Source organism: Paramisgurnus dabryanus, chromosome 2 (genome assembly GCF_030506205.2).
Source record: "Paramisgurnus dabryanus chromosome 2, PD_genome_1.1, whole genome shotgun sequence".
NCBI classification, from domain to species: Eukaryota; Metazoa; Chordata; class Actinopteri; order Cypriniformes; family Cobitidae; genus Paramisgurnus; species Paramisgurnus dabryanus.
In genome coordinates, this window is record NC_133338.1 from 23443066 (window position 1) to 23462866 (window position 19801).

Below are 19801 nucleotides of genomic sequence, written 5' to 3' on the forward strand. Positions count from 1 at the left end.
CAACCACCAATATCTGACAAGAGATTTTCACATGTTTAGTAATTGTTTACAATCTTCATTACTTTTCTTTTCAGTTCCAGCCTGTCATTTATGTTACTAAAAGTAAATCAGTTTGTTCAATAAACGTATAAATGCTATTGTAATGCTATTAAATATGATTTATTGACAAATTCTCCAGATCATGGATTATAGGTTTTGTTTTGATGACTGATTAACTAAACACCATTCCTACATCTGCTATTTTACAACATGGAGACCCACGGCTAGGCCAGGTGTCCTTTCTGTTTGGAGTTTGCATGTGCATGCACTTTCCATACAGGTTAGATGAATTGGAAATGCCAAATTGCTCCTTCCCCAACTTGTGTATGTATTAACCAGTTCCTGCCATGAATATATCCGTAGATGCTGGAATGGTGTTACAAACAACAAAAAATAAACAAGATTCAGACCATACATTTTTATGACAAACCAGAAACCATCAAAAGCCATGGGTAACAGGTGTTGTTAGGCGTGACATGTATAGTTCACTGGTAAAGCATTGTGTAGCAGCACAAAAGGTCATAGGATTGAACCCAGGGAACACACATACTGATAAAAAAATATACTTTGTAATGCACTGTAAGTCGCTTTAAATAAAAGTGTCTGCCAAAATGTGTGAATGTAAATGACATGAGAGTGAAATCACATTAATGGTGCTAAATAGCACTCAAAGTGGTTCCCCTATGATTACGAGCTTTTATTTAGCACTAATTTAGTTAGAGCAGGGGTCTCCAACCTTTTTATAAGCAAGGGCTGCCGCAATGTATAAAACAATCTGGAGGGCTACTTTTTGATATAGTCTACTTAAAACTTTTTTATTTTACTTGTTTATTTTATTTTATTTGACTTGGTTATATGTTTTAGTATTGTTTAAAATTTTAACATACGTAAACCAAGCCAAGCTAATATAAAAAATATGTAATGAATAAATATTACAGTTGAGACTTTTAATAGAATGTGCTTTGGCAGGCACCTCACAGACTCTGTGCGGGCTACCACATTGGTGACCCCTGAGTTAGAGTGTAATGTCTTACCTGGGGGTAAGTCATGTGGGCAGTTGTGGCCTAATGGTAACTTGAAGGTCACTGGTTTGAGTCTCACAGCCAGCAGGTTGCAACTAAAGTGCTCTTGAGCAAAGCACGTTTCTTCCAATTTTTCCATTGGTGCTGCCATGATAGCTAACCACTGCTCCGGGCGTGTAGGTGTTCACGAATTGCAGTGTGTGTTCATGACTCTGGGATGGGTTAAATGCAGAGGTCACATTTTGTGTATGGGGCATATTTGACAAGTCACTTTCACCTAAGTTACTGTCTTAATTTTACAATTTATTTCATGTTCGGTGTTAAATGTAAACATAGAAAAATTTTATTGAAATAAATTCTGCAATTCTGTTTAAAGTGAACATCTATACTGAATACACATACACGTTGTATTGCTGTATATACAATGTATATGTGTACATAAGTGCTATGAGAAACTCCTCTGCACTCGACTGCACACAGAAAAAGCAAAAGACACTAGAGAGTAGTTTTACATTTTTCACATATCTGTGTAGTTTGGTGTGTATGTGGCTGATAATTTCATGTTTGTGTGTAGAGCGACTATGAAAAAATAACATTTTTAGAAGAGTTAAAATAGTTTTGAATGAAGTGTTTTTCTGCTTTGAGAATTTGGTGGTTGTGTTTGTAGAGTTTTGAGAAATGGAGCCATAGTTTCAGACATTGCATGTAAGCAATTTGTAAAACCTGTATTATGTGTTGGTCCATAAAGGGATAGACATTTTTATGTCAGTAATTTTTTAATGTTTAAGGGGCGGTCTCCCAGATGGTGCTTATCTTAGTCCCAGATTAAAATGCATGTTTGAGCTGGCTCAATTTACATATCTGAACATACATTAGTGTCATTGTTTTATGTCAAACTGCACATCATAAATGACTGATCTCACGGAAAGTCGTGTTATAGTCACACAAAATTTTATCAATTTATTTGTGTCCATGGCACGAAATTCAGTCTCAAGTCTTTCTTTTTCGTTTCATTTTGTTTATTGTTTTCTTATTGTTTTTTTCTATTTTCTTACCATTGTTGCTTGGGGTTGGGGTTAGAATCACTTTCTGTTACATTTTTAGACATTCTAACCCAAACCCCAACTCTAACCCCAACTCCAGGCGAGAATAGTTTTAAAAGTGGGAGAAAAATATGCAGAAACCAATACATAAAAGTACATCCTAACCCAAACCCTAAATCTAAACCCAACCCCAAGCGACAAAGATTTAAAATAGAAAACATGGAGAAAACTATACATAAAATGACACGAAAAAGAAAGTCGTGCCACCAACACAAGAAACTATTTATAGAAATTCGTGTTGTGTGTTATGAAACACATGCTTTGCATGAGGCTGTTATTGTATAGTTTTATTCTGTAAAGATAAAGACTTGTTAATATTTAAAATTTATTTCACTTTGAACAAACTCTTGCCAGTAAATAACATAAATTTAAATCTACGGTAAATTACCGGCAACCCAGCTGCAATAACATTGTAATTTCTACGGAAATTTTTTTTTACAGTGTAGTCCTGGATTAATCTGAAGCCTGTCTAAGAAACTGACCCTAAATGATCCAATGTAAGTGCTTACACTTGACATGTATCCTGAAATCTTTTAAAATACCCATTTTTTTGATGAAACAAAAAACAAATGTTTTCTCAAGAGTTTAAAGTCCAAAGGATTTCATGCCTTAATGACATCCAGGGCCCGGTTCCCCGATAACGTTCACTCTTAGCATGCTAAGAAGACTCTAAAAGATATATCTTACCAAAGTTGTTGATGTTCCTAAGTGTGTTCCCCGAAGTGTCTCTTAGGAAGCTTCTTAACACGCTGCCTCTAAGTACGACGTACAATGGCGCTGTCCCAAGTGAAGGTGCTGAATTATTTGCGATCGATCACTCAGGGATCGATTTTCCACTTCACGCGAAGGTGCATTACGACGTTAAGAAAGACAACACGTTATATACAAATGGAACATTACTCAAATTATTCCAGTCAAATTTTTTTTAACATAGTTTAAGTTATCCGTAAAATATAGACTATTAATTAAATGATCAAATTGTCAGTAATACGGGTAGACGAATCGGGTATCCCTCGCTATTTATCCACCCTTCTTATCCCGTTGTGCCACTTGTGCGGCTTCTTGACATGGGTTTTGACTAATTGACTTTAAACAAATATGTAATACACTTTGATACGAATGTTAAGGTACTTAACAATCAAAATTGATTGGCAAGCAGCTGCAGTATTTCTGTTTAATGCGGTTTTGCTTACCATTAATGTTTTCAATAAAAAGCAACCTAGGTAGAGAATATGGTCTGAGAAGATCTAGCAGCTCCATAATGAGTTGTCTTGGAAGGCGATTTTTTTATTTAGCCTCGTCAGGCAAAATGTCAAAAGGTTTAAGGGTTGACGAATAAATAAATTGGCATGGACTTAACAGTTACGCGGCCGGTGTTGTGTGGAAGTCTGTTTCCCCTATGTTTCCCTTCAGTGTAGTGTTTTTATAGCATTTTTATCACATTATATGTTTATTATTTATATACATTGAAAGTTTTAATGGCTACTGAGATGTATATGTGTGCATTTATGTAATGTATCTTGACTGTTCTTGATTTTAAGTCATTTATTTTTACAGTATGAATCATATTATATGTATAATATATATTAATTATGTTTGGAAACATAACAGTTTTAAAACAAACAGTAGAGAAAAAAAGAAAAGAAAAAGACAGGCTATGATAAAAGACATAAAACTGTCACATATGAAATATTTAATAAATTGTAATAGAATACATGATATTATTGCTTTTTAGTATAACCAATTGAAATCTTTAATCTTTCTAAATAAATTATAAATGTAACGTGATGAAAACGCTATAAACATAGAGGGAACAGACTTCAAAGAGGAACAAACACCGGCGCCGTCTTTGATTCATTAGTTCTGATACCAAATAAAGTCAACTGCATAAATAGTCCTGTATCCATTGCAAACATATTTTATTATAAGTCTTAAAAATGTCCATAACATAAAATCATTGTCAGCATACCATAGTTTGACTTGTACTGCGCTGCGCTGATTTCTAAAGACTGCGGCGAAAGCGTTTTGCGCTCAAACAACGCTAAGAGAGAGCTTACGAATGGTCCAGACCAACCTTACGAAAGTGTGACTTACAGAAGATATACTTAGCGTACGAACGTTTTGGGAATCATGCCATAGAGTTAAGAGAGAGGTTAAGGAATAGGTTAAGAACTACTTAGCGATAAGAACGTTTTGGGGAACCGGGCCCAGAATGCTAAATGTGTGTGTGTGCGCGCGCGCACGCGTGTGCATGCATGCATGCGTTTCTGGTTTGACTGGTTCTTTTTAAAATGAAAGTGCTAGAAAGTATTCTAAAGTTTCATCAACAATGGACAGATCAGGCAAGTGTTTTAAGACGTATCAATCAATCACATGAGACAACTTATTAGTAATACTGTATATAACATGATGTTTATACATTAAACCATTTGTTTGTTTCAGGGAGGAAGCTTGTTTTTGTTTCTCTAATTTTTTGTGGAATTACAAAGTCAAGATCAGGTAATCTATTCTCACCATGAAAAAAAACAATAGCTAAACTTCTTTGTAACCTGGAGTCGATCTGTGGAGCTGCAACTTTAAGGGCAGAAGTAAAATGAGAAAGTGTTTTATGTGTAAATACACTGTGTATATTAAAATGAGTACAGTAAAAATATGCTGAGCTGAATACACCAAAAACTAAGGTCTGAATTATATTCTCTTATAGCTGAGCAGTATCATTTAAAAGGACCTGCGGCACCTCTCTACGCTGTTGCTGGTGAAGATGTGATTCTGCCTTGTTACATTAAACCCATCACCAGTGCTGTGGACTTGAGAGTGGAGTGGTTTAGACCCGACCAGCAAAACTCAGTAGTGTATCTATATGAAGCTCATGAAAACCGAACTACAGCGCAAAGTCAGGCCTACAAGGGGAGAACAAGGCTTCTCCATCAAGAGCTACAAAGAGGAAACTTATCACTCAAACTATCAACAGTCCAAGTCTCTGATGAGGGCGTTTACAAGTGTTTTATTCAGTCTGAATCCTGGTATGATGACATCAAGGTTATTCTCAAAGTTCAAGGTGGGCAAAACGTGTATAATCAATTTAGTAGGCCTAACCACATTTTCAATAAACGTATTATTTTGATAAACTTGTCAGACATTTTTGTTGTTCGCCAGCAACAAACAAAGAAGCCACAGTAGAAATTAGGCCGAAATAAATTGGCTAACATTTTGTATATTTGGAATGTACTGTACAGATATTACACTGTGAAAAAATATATGATACTTAAACAACTTAAATATGCACGGAAAGTCGTGCTATAGTCACGAAAACGTTAATTAATTTATTTGTGTCCATGACACGAAATTCAGCTTTTTCATGTCTTGAGCACAAATGTCTTTTTCATTTCACTCACACAAATTTCTATAAATAGTTTTTCATGTCCACGGTGAAGGCAGGGCTTTCTTTTTGTGGCATTTTATGTATCGTTTCTCATTGTTTTTTCCTATTTTCTTAACATTGTCGCTTGGGGTTGGGGTTAAAATCACTTTCAGTTACATTTTTAAACATCAAAACTAACCCCAAGTGACAATGATTTAAAAATAGTGGGAAAAAATTAGAAAACAATACATAAAATGACACGAAAAAGACATTCGTGCTCAAGGCACGAAAAAGCTGAATTTCGTACCATGGACACAAATAAATTAATAAAAAGTTTTGTGACTATAACACGACTTTGTTAAATCATGTTGTAGAGTCAATAAAACCTACCTTTTTAAGTTTTGACTTGTGATAAGTTGACATAACTTAGAAAAACAAGTTGAAATTGTTTTACTTAATTTTTAAAGTTAAAGTAACAAAAATAGTATAATAATAAATATAAACAATTAATGGGATAACAGGTAATAAATTCACATTAACGTTGACCAGTGTAGGGGGTAACATGCATTACGTAATAATATTACTTTTCTGAAGTAACAAGTAAAGTAACGCATTACTTTTTAAATGTACACATTAATATTTGAGTAACTTTTTCAAAAAAAGTAATGCAGGTTACTTTTTTAGTTTAATTAATTTGATTAAATTTTTTTTACTGAATTAAACTAAACGTAGTTACATTATGCACTCTATGCGTACACGCCTCTGTGGGAACAGTAAACTGAGATGGCAGGCCAGAGCTCGACATTTTTGTGATGAAATATGCAATTTCTGAATGCAAAACTTTTCAGTCATAAAAAACACCTGCAAGGCCTGGAAGAGATCAAACCTCAGCCAAGAAAAAGTAACGCAAAATTAACTAAAAAGTAAAGTAAGCATTACTTTCCATGAAAAGTAACAAAGTAACACAATTAGTTACTTTTTTGGAAGTAACTTAATATTGTAATGCATTACTTACTTTCCCCAACACTGACGTTGACATTGTCAACAACAGACAAAGACTAAGGCAAACAACAGGGTATAAGTAGACAATAATAATGAACATAATTGATAATAATTGACAGGTGAGGATGATAGCAAATGCAGTTCAGGTGAGAAAGTGAAAAGAGTGATGGGAATTTTAGTCCGGAGAGCGATGACTGAGGAAAACAAAGCAAAACAAAACGGGACTGTAACAGATAACATTTTTTACAGTGTACAAAATGACCATAAATTTGCATTCTTTGTTACCTGTAGTTATAGGCACTCATCCAATGATCATTATAGAAGAATTTGATCATTCAGGAGGACTTCATCTGCTGTGTAAAAGTGAAGGCTGGATCCCTGAACCTGAGCTTGTGTGGTTGGACAGTGAAGGCAGCATAATTTCTGATACTGTAGAGAAACACAAAGATTCAAAGGGCTTCAATTTGAAACACAGAATTATTGTACATAACAGTGATGCTAAGTATCACTGCAGAGTCAAACTGAACCATCATATGCTGGAGACTGAGATCACTATCTCAGGTATGTTTATCTTCTGATATATAACTCATCTCAAATCTCATTCAGTCAATATTTGGTAATATACTTTGTTTCATAGCTAATGTTTAAATGTACTGTATACATAGTAGTTTCATATATCTTTAAATTGGTTGCATGTTACTATGGTTTGTATTGCAGGTAAAATATTTCATGCTTGGAGGACATCAGTCATTTTGGTATCAATAATGGTTGTGTTCAGCGTGTTTGCTGCAGTAGTAATTGCTATTTTTGTTTACAGAAGAAGAGGTAAATCATTTATATCCTAAATTAATGCATGTGTGTATTGCAATACCACTGGAATTCTGTGTCATTATAATTGTCTTTTTTGTGTCATCATTAGTTCGATACCATCGGAAGATTCATGAAGGTAATTTTAAACATTAATGCTTTTTCAATTAAAAAACATACTTCATGAAAGCATAAATAATTAAATGTGTATTGTATATATTGTTTTAAACATTTTGTAGAGATCCTAAAGATAAAAAAATACGCAGGTAAGGAAAGTTTTATGTTCTTTTAACATTTTTTCTTTTACTGAGATAGACGCATATAGGAAGTTTGCTTTAATTAATGGATTAAATCATATCAAAATCTAACAGCTAAATTCACTTCATTCAGTTTATTTTGTTGTATTTTAACACACCACAATTCAATATTTCATTCTCACAACTAATCTTGTAATCTCTACAAATTCCTTTCATGACTTCCATCAGTGGATGTGACATTGGATCCAGACACTGCTCATCGATATCTGATCTTGTCTGAAGATGGGAAACAAGTGCGAAGTGTAGAAAACAAACAGAATGTCCCAGACAACCCAGAGCGGTTTAATAAATGTGGTAATGTCCTGGGAAAAGAGGGATTCTCCTCCGGAAGGTTTTATTTTGAAGTGATGGTGAGGGGAAAAACAGAGTGGGATTTGGGAATCGCCAGAGAATCCATTAACAGAAAGGGAAAGGTCAAGTTGAGTCCTCAGAATGGATACTGGACAGTACGCTTGAGAAATGGAAACAAATATAGCGCCTGTGCTGGTCCCACTGTACCTCTCTCTCTGAGAGTGAAGCCACAGGAGGTGGGTGTGTTTGTGGATTATGAGGAGGGTCTGGTCTCCTTTTATGATGTAGAGTCCTGTTCTCATATCTACTCTTACACTGGACAGTCATTTACTGAGAAACTCTATCCATTCCTCAACCCATGTACGAATTTGAAACACAAATATTCAGCCCCTTTAAGTATTTCACCTGTCAATTGTCAAACCAGATTAATTCCCTAACAATAAAATATACAAAAATAAATAAATAACTTTAAAAACAATGTCAGCTGTTTACTTTAAATACATAAATAACGATATGTGCTTTGTTTATATTAGAATAAAAAATACATTAAATCTGTACTGTAGATTTAGGATGGAGAAAACACACAAAATACATTGTACTTTATATCCTTTAATGTCATTCAACTGGATTTATCAGTAGTGGTTAATGAACTATTGCACTCAACTCAGTTCAGTTTGAGCCCATATCTATATCACTGAAAAAAATTATTCATTCAATTTACTCCTTTTTTAAGGCAAGTGGTCGCAATCAATTTATTTAAGCTACATTTAAACAAAAAAATTTGAAAAACAAAACAAAACAAAAAACTTTTGTTTAAATGTAGCTTCGATAAATTAATTGCAACCACTTACCTTAAAAAATTGAGTAAATTATATGAATTTTTTATGTGTAGCAAGAGCAGATTTAACAAAGCACCATTATAACGGTGGATAAGTTCAACAAGGTCAGGACCTGGTCAAGCAATTTAAGTGCTTTATTAACCTCTGGAATCTGTTAAAAATGAACTCTTCTCTATATATCGTCTGCACAAACAAAATCAGAGTTTAAGTGTACATGATTTGGACGGTTGTAGTTACTGAATCAATAGAACACTGAAGATTTTCTAATGGCACTAGACAGTATAGTATATTAAAAAGGTCTGCATTCTTATGTTAAAATGATACAGCAGTCAAAATTTTTAACTCTGTTAAAATTAACTTCCATTATACAAGGTCAATGTTTCCCTATATGGTTGCGTAAGCGTTTCTTTAAGTGTGGTTGTCTGTGATATTCTGGAGTGTAGATGTGTCTTCTTGGGTCTCTCATTCAGTGCATTTTCAATGCATTTAGTATTTTTTTCACCAGGCAAACATTCTGATCACATAGAAATTTAATAACACATTTCTGAAACATGCATATCCATGCATGCACTGCAGCCAGGTTACACAGCAAAGCTTAAAACATGGTAAAATGTTCAAGTCTTTATGGCCAGTATTCATTTTGCCTTAGCAATAATTAAAAATGATTATCATTGGTGTTAATTTAAAACTTTAGTCGTTGTTAATTAGAAAATGCAAATCATTTAAAACTACAAAGCTCATTTGTAGACCACTGAAATTATGTGTGTGTAGTGTGGTTAGCAAGCATATACAGCCGTGGAAAAAATTAGAGAGACCACTCCAGTTTTGACTTAATCATCATTTCAAGATGGATTGTGACCATTTCAGTCCAGTGTCTGTTGAGTTTCAACAAAAGCAAACCTCGGTAGTGACATAAAGTCACCCAACAGCAAATGTAAAAGACTGAGATCATAACAAGAAGACTCATGAAAGATTTGACTAAAAGTCAGGGTTTTTCCAAAATGACAAATTAATTTTTGAATTCTTTCTAAAATATATGTAAAATAGTAGTATTTTTTTAGTGGAAAAAATGAATTTGTTTTTTGACAATCAAAAAACACTGCATCTTTTTTTGTTGTTTTGACCACGTTTTCCCCATTTGATTTTTCAGTAAATAAATCCGAATAAAACATTATTTTTCCAAAATGTTGTCGGTAGTGGACAGAATGAAACAAAAATTTTACTTAAACACCTATAAATAATAAATCTATAAAAACTGAGAGGGACCATTGAAATGGTTTCCTATTTTTTTTTCCGCAGCTGTATTTATATATAAGAGCTACAGACAGCACCAAGACAATCTCTTAAAAGCTACAAGGAAAGCCCACTAAATTATCTAAATGATCAACTAAATGATCTAAGTTGAAATAAATGCAAACCAAAGTCAGCAACTGCAGCTTATCCTACTTGAAATTAGCAGCTAATATTATCTCTCCCCTTTTGACTTACCGGTATCAATGCAATCTTTTACTTAATACTGGTGCTATCCCAATTCAGCTCTTGTTATTAAAGGAGGGAGTTTCAACTATTCTAGATAATTTTAGACCAGTTCAAAGCTTTGTGTTTTGTCCAAAATTCTAGAACGTTTTATTAGTGAACAGTTAACACATTATTTCAATGATGATGAGATCCTGTCCGGGTTTCATATAAAATAGTACCATAACATCTGCTCTGAACGTTTTTAAGGATATTGTGGAATCTCTTGACAAAGGTGATCATTGTGCCTCCCTTTTTGTTGACTTATCCAAAGCTTTTGATATGGTAGACCATGATATATTGTTAAGCATACTAAAGAGTGTTGGTCTATCTAATCGGGTAATTTGTTGGTTTATGAACTATTTAAGTGAAAAAACTCAATGCGTAGCTGATGGTAAATTATTTGACTTACTCGAGTCACCAATGTTACCAAACCGTTCATGAACCCCATTCACTTCCATAGTATTGTTTTTCCTACAACGGTAGTGAATGGGGCTCATGATCAGTTTGAATACAAACATTCCTTTAACTTTACATTTTGGTCCCATACACCCTTCCCTTTGAATCTCTCACTCTGGAGGGTAAACCCTTAAAGGGATTAGGGCATATGGATGAGCTATTCAGAGTGGAAGGCAGGAATTAACAAGACCAGACAATAAACAGGAAACATTAGCGTAATAAGACAAGAGAATCACAATCTGGGTAGAAGAAACAGGAAGAAAAATTCAGGACGTAGAATGAAGTTTTAATACACACCCAAGATTAGCGATTTCTTCACACTAAAAGTCAACGGAAAAATGTTTGTCTTGTGATGCTGAAACATATATGTCTGTCTTTTTATATAGACTGTTTATATTCACTTCTGTTGTAAGTGCCTTAGTATAATTGTGACTGAAAATAAACAAAAAATACATATAAATTACTTTCAAGAACTATACAGACCAAACATTTTACACCAATAAAATAAAAAATATAAATTGAATAACTATGAACTCAGTCAGGCAGGAAATCAGAAACAAAACCACATAATGCCATGATTTATGCAAAAACTCTGAGCTAAAACTGAGCTAATTTCACAATTTAAAATTCTTTTTAAAATTCACATTTAACAATGCAAAAACATTTTCTCCAAATTAATTAGTCTTACTTAGTGAGTGAAAAAAGCATTTAGTTCACAATTTTAGTTTAGTTGACTATTTTTTGCTAATCCTACACTGTTAGATCGCTGTAGATTTAGCAGTAGACTGCTGTAAAAATCCACAGTACTATACTGTATGTGTACATTAACAATTTCTAAAATACATTAATTTATCATACATTATGTGTAATTAAACCTCAGAAAAATAAACCAACTAACCAACAGCACCACATTGTATAATTGAATATGTTTTGTTTGATTAAAATTAAAAAAAATTATGTCATAAATTTTCTTTTGGGGGGCCATAAAGGGATACACCGTACACAAGGGGGACCGCACGCCGAAAAAGTTTAAGAACCATTGCTTTAATGAACTGAAATGATGGCCAAGTGAGGTAAGTAGAGTAAAAGAGTGGAAGGTATTTTCATATTTATTAGTATATTTTAACTATATTATTTGATAGCTTTACAGATCATTTAATAATACCAATACATGCTCCTAAATATGAAAGGATTGTGTGATTTATGAAAGAGACAAATTTCCTTTATTTTTTCCTGACGTGTTTCCAAGAGTAAGGGGACTTTTATTTTGAAGCAAACTAAACTCCAGCTTCACTTTCAAGGATGCGACAAATCAAACCTGTGTGATAGCTCTCAGCAGTACCTCCCAAAGGCGATAGCGATTGCCAGGGCAATACGCTTTTAAATGTGAACTTTCTTAAGTCATTGTCTTTCTGAAAGAAAAATAAACCGTGCTGCATCCGAAACGATTGGTTTACTTTAAACGCGATTGTGTGAAGTCAACACGACAAGCTCTTGGGTTAGCTCGTTTTGCTAAGCAGTCTTTGTTTCAGACCAGCGTGACCATGGTTTAGAATTTTTATTTCCAACTTTTCCGTGATAAAATTGACCTATTGAAGTGAAAGTAGTTGCATCTTTGACACCGTTACAAGCTGAAAATGTTACTGTAAAGGATAAGTTTATCGTTGTGTTTGCATGTATTACGTCTCGGCTCAGCCGTGCACAGCTAGCGATGGAGCGATGCGCAGCTCCGCAGCTCGAGAGCGCTCGCGCCTCACCTCCAGAGCAGGTGACTCGTACTGAAATCGAGGTGGAAAACGGAGGAGACACCGAAGAGACGACTAAAGATGCTTACGAGTGTCGGATTTGTGGTTATAAAGCGATAGACGTTAAATGCCTCAGTCAGCATCTTCACGCCGCTCACCCGGTAACTAGCTTTCCGGAGACAAGCTCGCTGAGGAGCGACAGATGTAATACACAAGAGGAGGAGCGTGGAGGAGGTGTGGATGATAATGATGATGAGGAGACAGCTTGTCTGATTGTGCCGAGGTCACAGTCGACTCCTGCTAATAACAAAGTAAGTTTGAGTGCGTGCATGGAGTTGCGTGGATGACTTGTGTGTTTACGTCAATTATCATCTAGTTCTACAGTAGACAACCACTGGGTGCCCTAGAGAATTTAGTTTTGAAGAATAATTATATTGAAAATAATGATTAAATTTATTTTTGTTATCCTACATTGATCCAAGGGGAAGGGTCTACTGTCAATTGTGTAGTGTTCACAACCAACACAAAGACTGGGGGTCTGAGAAGTGAATGCAGGGTGATGTCTTCAGTCAGTTATATTTCAGTCATAGTGTATGTGACTTTAGTGGTATTAGCATGTTGCATTTGCTTTTATGCTTTTTTTATTCATACTCCTGTTTCTCACTTTCAGGCAGCCACATCCGAGGGATCCGAATCTGCTTCGCTTAATACCACTGAAGACTCAAACGAGACTTCATCCTCCATAGAGGCCCAGGAACAGGAAGACAGGATGGACATCTCTCCTGTTCCCAAAGCCACGCAGGGCTCATCTCCTGCATTAATGCCTAAGCATGCATGCCACAGAGGTCAAACTGTCCTTGGCACACCAACCCATAACAAGACTAACCTGGTCTGTCTGCCATTGGTATCAGAAGGATTGAAGCTTATTTGGGTGCGCTCCGAGCAGATCCACGAACTGGATGCGGTGTCTGATCTTGTGGAAGCGTTTAACGAGTTTCCCTACCCCACGCCGCAGGAGGCAAGTGCTCTGGCTCGGAAGTGCGCATTACCAGCAGACCGAGTGAAAGCGTGGTTCATGATGCAACGGGTACGTTATGGAATCAGCTGGGGTGATGATGACATTCGTGACATACGGCGCAAACTTTGGCACATTCAGAAAAGAACAGCAGGCGAGGATTGTGAGGATCTCAATGATGAGGAGCACGAACAGCAGGATTACTTAGGACATGTCAGGAGAAGGCCAGATGAGATGCAGCAGGTTTCAAAACAGCCAGCTGTGGCAGAGACCCACATACAGCAGAGAGACCACACACCGAAACCCAGCCACGGTGTTTCTCAACACACTACCAATGACCAACACCGCTTCAATGTTAGCCAGAATAATATCACCTCCCAGTCCGGCAACGGTGTTCGGCAGTTTCCTAATACAAATGTTGTGTTTAATAATGGTCTTGAATTTTTAACCAGAGTTCCTCAAATGAATTCCCACTTGCACAGTGGCAGTACAAACGTAACCCCTCAGAATACCGGAGTCCAGGTTTTAAATTCCTATGGACAACCACCATACATGGTAATGAATGACCAACACACCGCAGCTCAGCTGCTTCCCCAGTCCTTCCAAAGCTTGCCAGGGAAAAAAACGAAAGCTCAGCTGATGGCCCTGCGGCGAAGTTTTGTACGGAAGTCTTGGCCCTCTGATGCCGAAGTCCAGCGCCTCCTAAAAGCGACTGGACTTAGCTGCCGTGAAATTCGTAAATGGTTTGCAGACAGCCGCTACCAGCTTCGCAAGAATGGCCGAGCTTGGCTGGCCAAGCTTGCCAAGCACAATCGCTCAATGCAACAAGATCAACAGCTAGGGGATGAATCTATACCTGGTGGCAGTTTCTGTAGCAGCGAGGCAGATAACACAGAGGAGCAGTTTGATTTCGATGTGGGTGTGGATGATAATGAGGAAAAAGGTAACCAATTAGATGAGACCGTACAGGAAATAAGTGATGAAGGTGAGTTTGAGGACAGCAAAAGTTCCATTCAGCAACAATCGGCAGAACGCTCCACTTCCCCTTCTCCTTCGCCCTCTCCATCATTCCATCAAGCCCGAGTAGAACCAAATGTGCGACTTCGAAAGAAAACCAGGGAACAGTTGGAAGTTTTGAGGCAGAGCTTCCTTCTCTGCCAGTGGCCGACAAGTGACGACTACTTGATTCTGCAGCAGAAGACGGGCCTGACGAAAACTGAGATTATTCAGTGGTACGGAGACACGCGTTACCACATCAAACACAATCAGATGCGATGGATGACTTCGCAGGAGAGACAACGCATCATTGAGGTCATAACGCAACAGCAGAAAAAGAGCGGGAAGACTATGCGGAGTAAAATCTTACTAGGGGGCATGGGCTCGGGAGCTTCAGCTTTTATAAATGGAAGCGGAAGTGGTGCTCCCATTACGTGGGCTGAACTCTTTAGAGAAAATACCCCAGTAGTGCCCGAGGGTGAACTTTTGACTTGAAAGCAAAGTCAGTTCATGAAGGCATTTGTAGCTGTGCAGATAGGTGGAAGCTGAATTCCACATCGCTGCCAAAGATGTTACACAAAAAGTTCAACCTTTTTGTTTTCCCTTAACTGTCTCGGCACCCAAAAATTAATGCTATGATCCAGGCACCTCTCACAACATTGTTATGCAATACGTATCTCTAAACGCATCTTACTTGAATCAAAACTACTTACTTAGTATTAGAATATGTACCTAAAAGTAATTGAAATAAAATAGCGTGCAGCAATGCACTGAATTACTGTAAAATGTATTTGTTTTGTAGCTTGTTTCATTGGTTTATTCATTGTGATTCTAAGTGTGATTCAACAAAGCGAGTGCATGTTTGCATTTCATGTTTTTTTTAACGTTTAATTTGCACTTCGAGCTTGTAGATGTTTGCTTTTACAAAGGTCAATTGTATTTAAGGTTTGAAGCAGAACTACAGTTTTTAGATGGAAAGTGTTCTATAAAACAAGGATTCTTGGATGAAAACAGCGTGCTGATATAACATACTCATTTCTTTACTTAATTATTTTTCCCAAACATAATGGGGTGGTTTCCCAGGCAGGGTTAAGATAAATGTCCTAATAGTCCTGGATTAAAGTAGTTTTTACAAAAATACCTTACATAAAAACATTACGGGTGTGCATACCGAGACAAAACAATGACACTGATATATTTAAATATATGTAAGTGGACGCTGTTTTCAGTTAAGACAACTCAAACATGCATTTTAGTCTGGGACTAAACTTAAACCCTGTCCAGGAAACCGACCCAATGTGTTTTTTAAATAAATGATCAATAAAACCTTGTAGTACTAAATGACAGTTTATTTTAGTCTATGCATTGAGTGAATTGACTATAGAGACTGTCCTTATCTGTGCCCGAGCTCTTTGTACAAATTTGGTTTTAATAAATAGATTTTAAAACATTCCAATATTAAATTTGATATATTACTGTTTTACCCATTCGTTGTCATGAACACATCAGTTTATTTACATTATCATACAGTAGTCTAGCACATAAAATAATAAACATTTCACTATATGTGATAGTAGAGCGGACTTACTACCTACTTACTACCAAAAAAGGTAAAAACCAAAGAATCTATTTCTGCATACATTGAGTAATCCTGAAATAATAAAAGAAAACTTAAAATTACTCTAAAAGGTCTGTTTTCATAGAAACACAAGCATTTTCCTGGTTAAAATACAGTTATCTCCATAGCAAAGAAACAATCTACAAATGGAACGGTAACAAATCAGTGTCTAAGAAAATATACACAAAGATAAACATCTCTCCATTTACAGTGTTGTGTCTCTACAGTTACATCTCTTAGTTTATTTCCAGTACGCCGTGTGAGCGACAGGTTTGCCTTGCTGAGCATCAAGAAAATCCGCCCCCTGGATGAGACGGCGAATCACATTAGCAGATGAGATCAGCAGGTAACCAGCAGCGTGAAGGAGAGCTGACATCATTTTAAGGGCCTCCCTTAAAGTTAAAGAGAGATCAAAAGAAAATGAGGGTGAGAGAATAAAAGGTTTGATAAAATCTGTTTATGACCAGAGACACTAAACTTTACTTTTAGGGTATCTATTATCTGTATGGCAGTACAAAGTCTGAAAATGACTTTACCTCAAGACTTTCTTTGGTCCCAGGCATTGGAAATCGGCACTGACAGAGTAGACCCCTTGATATGTGGCTTTCACATTCAGTGAGCCAAAAAGATCTTTGGGGCTTGTACGGTAAAGATCAAAGGTGACTTGAGCAATGTCTCTTCCTGTCTTTGGCTTGTCGTCAGCTGGTTTATAACCACTCCTTTGATGTAACTATAGGAGCAACAGATTAGATAAGCTTCTGTACAATATAATAGACGTATGGACACAGCTGGATGATTTTATGAACAAAATGATCATTCTTTATACAAAATTAAAAATTTCAAACCGGCTTTAATAACACGTACCCCTTGTTTTTCAGAAAAGACTTAAAGCTAGTCCCAAAGCTGTCTCAACTGAAAATAAGTTGCATTAACAGATCTTAAAATATGCCGATGACACTAATTTGTCTCAAGATACACACCAGTAAGGTATTTTCTAAGGAACACTGTAAAAAAATATGTAGAAATTACAGTATTACTTGCAACAGTTTGTTCAAAGTTAAATGAACATGAAACGTTTTCATTAACAGTGCATGTTTATAAAAGATGCTTTAAAAAAAACTTTATTTAACTAAGGCCTTGTCCAGGCTTTAGCTAAGGCTTTTCTGTGAAACTAGGCCATTATGTTGCACAATCAATATAAAAAACACGTGATGCTTAGTGTATTACTTAACCACAGCATGAGACTAAAACATTGATAAGCATAGCACATTACTTATTATGTCATAGGCATAAACACCCAATTATATTTGCTATTTGATGGTGTGATGTGTGATAAGGTTCAATGTTGGTGATATTTCATTATCCAATAGTGTGCTGCTGGGATGACAATGTTGTAGGCCAACCCGGAAGTGACCATCACACTGGTTACCTCAACAAAAATCCGATAGGATTTTACCATAGGCAAATATTAAGCTCTTACTACACCATGGTCGCTGGACATCAACGATACCATCACAAAGCTCATGACAATTCTTTTAAACAAATCTCAATTTTTGGGAGTTGTGCCAATGGTGCATTATTTTTAATGTCCCTGTTAACATCTCCCATGTAGAAACTTGTTAGCAACTACATATTCAAAGACACTTAAAGTAAAATACACTGTAAAAAAAAATGTGTCTTATCAACATATTTTTATGTTACTTTAACTATACAAATTAAGTTAAAAAATGTAAACTTGTTTTTCTTAGTTATGTCAAGTTATCACAAGTCAAAACTTAAAAAGTAAGTTGAACTGACTTGCATAATTAAGCTGTTTAAACTACATGCTGCATTTTTCTTACAGTAAATGAAGAACCTAATGACTTTCGGAAGAGGGAACGGGAAGTGCAGCAATGCTAACTAGTTTCCGGATTTGTGATCTACAAAAGAACGTCATGACTGCGGCACTCTATAGCCAATATAGTCAATAGAATGAATAGTGAGCAAATATTTCTAGATGTCATTTGAATATATGAAATAAACATACAGGATGAGGTTTCCAGATCTCTCCAGGTTTCAGTCCCATAAAAACGGTGTTGTCTGGTAGGACAGTGAGAAACTCATCCGAGTCAACCTCTGTCCCATCCTCCTCACACACCAAGGTCAGCACATTAGATATCAAGAGAACCTGGGCAGCCTGAGGTACAAAAATAACACCACATTTACATGTGCCAGAATATTTACTGATATGAAATCATCCATACAATATTTAAGGCCCTGCAAATTATTATAAAACGTACATCCTTTTGATGTTTTGCATGTGTCTGTGATGGTCCCTATAGTTTTCCAGGTCATTGTAGGATTTCTAGAAAACTTGTTTCTATATAACAGATATTACCCCTTAATTAAAACATGAGGCATAATTAACTACCATCACTATTACAGTCACTGACACATTCTTTATATTTTTCCAGATGTTTTTAAGCCATCAAAACTATGAAACAAGAAAACGTTACTATGAGAATTTTGTGATGAAAACTATGTTATCATTTCTTAAAGTATAGCCATAATTTGCCTATAATTGCTAAAATGGAGAACTGAAAGAGCCATCCATTTTAAAAACCCCACTGTTTCTGTGTTAACCTTCATTAAAGCGATGAAGCCACTTGAATGAGTGGAAAAACATCTTGCGCAACAGGAAGACATGAGCAGTTGAATTGAACTTCAGGCATTAGCCTTTGCTTGTTTAAAATACATTTTCCAATCAATGCTAATAGTTAATCCCACACCATACTAACCTTCTCTTTTAGCTCCTCTAAAGTTCCTGCAGTGACACCTTTTTTAATCTCTCTGTTCCAGGAACACACTCTGAATGGACGCTGAGGAGGAGCCCAAACCCTTCTAGACACTGACCTTAAAAATAAGAGATCGAATTAAGGGACATGGTTGGTTTTAAGAGTAAGGAATCAGGATGGGAAAGAACATAATTTAATATTCTAGATCTTCTCTGAAAGATGACTGAGCACATACATCTGTAATCACACTGTATGCCATTTGGATAGTCTTAGAGGGACGATGGGGTGAAACAAATTTATTGTGAAAGATGGCATAAAGGCCAATGTCTAAACACTAAGAACATTGACGAAACATTTAAACAAAACTATATACATATTTTTCTTTTTTTTATCTTAATGTTTACAAATATTTTTTGAAGTGGTTTTTGGTTTACATACAAGATGAGTATTGTAAATAACAGTGCTGAATATTTACAAATTAAAATCAGTATGTTGATATACTTACTTTAAAAGAGAGGATGTTGTTTCCATCATGGTAAGTGCTGTAGTCCACTTGCTTGTCTATTTATTTTGCTTTAGTTGTCTAAACTCCCTTCTACCTTAAAATCACTGTTTGAAGTAAACTGGTAATACTGAGTCAAAGCAGGTGGAGAATATCTTTTGTAAAATGTGTACTGTTGTTGTGGCCAAGCGGACTTTGACTTTGCTGGATGATAAGTCTGATAGTGTGTGTCATTGGGCAAGGTCTCTTCTATGACGGTAGGTATGTGTGTAGGAGTGAAGGTTTGAGTGTAGAGTAGACCCCCAAATGCTACTGAATTAAACCTTATTATTGTCTTTGATTGAAAATGTCAACTTCTTCTGGCACTGATGGCAATCAATTAGTTTAAATAATGTA

At 35.9% G+C, this 19801-nt stretch overlaps 3 protein-coding genes across 3 annotated transcripts; 2 read left to right on the plus strand and 1 right to left on the minus strand.

Annotated features, from left to right (window-relative positions):
* Positions 1 to 4584: 4584 nt before the first annotated feature.
* Positions 4585 to 8392, plus strand: LOC135730621 (butyrophilin subfamily 1 member A1-like; the record flags this gene model as incomplete). The annotated part of the gene is made up of 7 exons (XM_065248521.1): positions 4585 to 4663; positions 4869 to 5222; positions 6819 to 7088; positions 7245 to 7352; positions 7447 to 7473; positions 7574 to 7600; positions 7820 to 8392. Coding segments are annotated over 7 exons (1425 nt in total), but the record flags the coding sequence as incomplete, so codon positions are not given.
* Positions 8393 to 11076: 2684 nt separating this feature from the next.
* Positions 11077 to 15948, plus strand: homezb (homeobox and leucine zipper encoding b). Its single transcript, XM_065248680.2, has 2 exons — positions 11077 to 12811; positions 13171 to 15948. Exons 1-2 carry the CDS (start codon positions 12467 to 12469, stop codon positions 15004 to 15006), a joined length of 2181 nt encoding a protein of 726 aa, XP_065104752.1. The 5' UTR covers positions 11077 to 12466; the 3' UTR covers positions 15007 to 15948.
* Positions 15949 to 16146: 198 nt separating this feature from the next.
* On the minus strand, positions 16147 to 19616 carry cideb (cell death inducing DFFA like effector b). Its single transcript, XM_065248686.2, has 5 exons — positions 19409 to 19616; positions 18907 to 19021; positions 18156 to 18305; positions 16666 to 16859; positions 16147 to 16521 (listed from the first exon to the last, which is right to left on the minus strand). Exons 1-5 carry the CDS (start codon positions 19435 to 19437, stop codon positions 16371 to 16373), a joined length of 639 nt encoding a protein of 212 aa, XP_065104758.1. The 5' UTR covers positions 19438 to 19616; the 3' UTR covers positions 16147 to 16370.
* Positions 19617 to 19801: the final 185 nt, after the last annotated feature.

Excerpts from the sequence above, each read along its gene's own strand:
- homezb (XM_065248680.2), top strand. The coding sequence starts at position 12,467 with ATGGAGCGATGCGCAGCTCCGCAGCTCGAGAGCGCTCGCGCCTCACCT. Across the intron at positions 12,812-13,170 it reads CGACTCCTGCTAATAACAAA|GCAGCCACATCCGAGGGATC; the intron begins GTAAGTTTGAGT and ends TCTCACTTTCAG.
- cideb (XM_065248686.2), bottom strand. The coding sequence starts at position 19,437 with ATGATGGAAACAACATCCTCTCTTTTAAA. Across the intron at positions 16,860-18,155 it reads AGATCTGGAAACCTCATCCT|TTACATCAAAGGAGTGGTTA; the intron begins GTATGTTTATTT and ends TTGCTCCTATAG. Across the intron at positions 16,522-16,665 it reads GGACCAAAGAAAGTCTTGAG|GGAGGCCCTTAAAATGATGT; the intron begins GTAAAGTCATTT and ends TTTAACTTTAAG.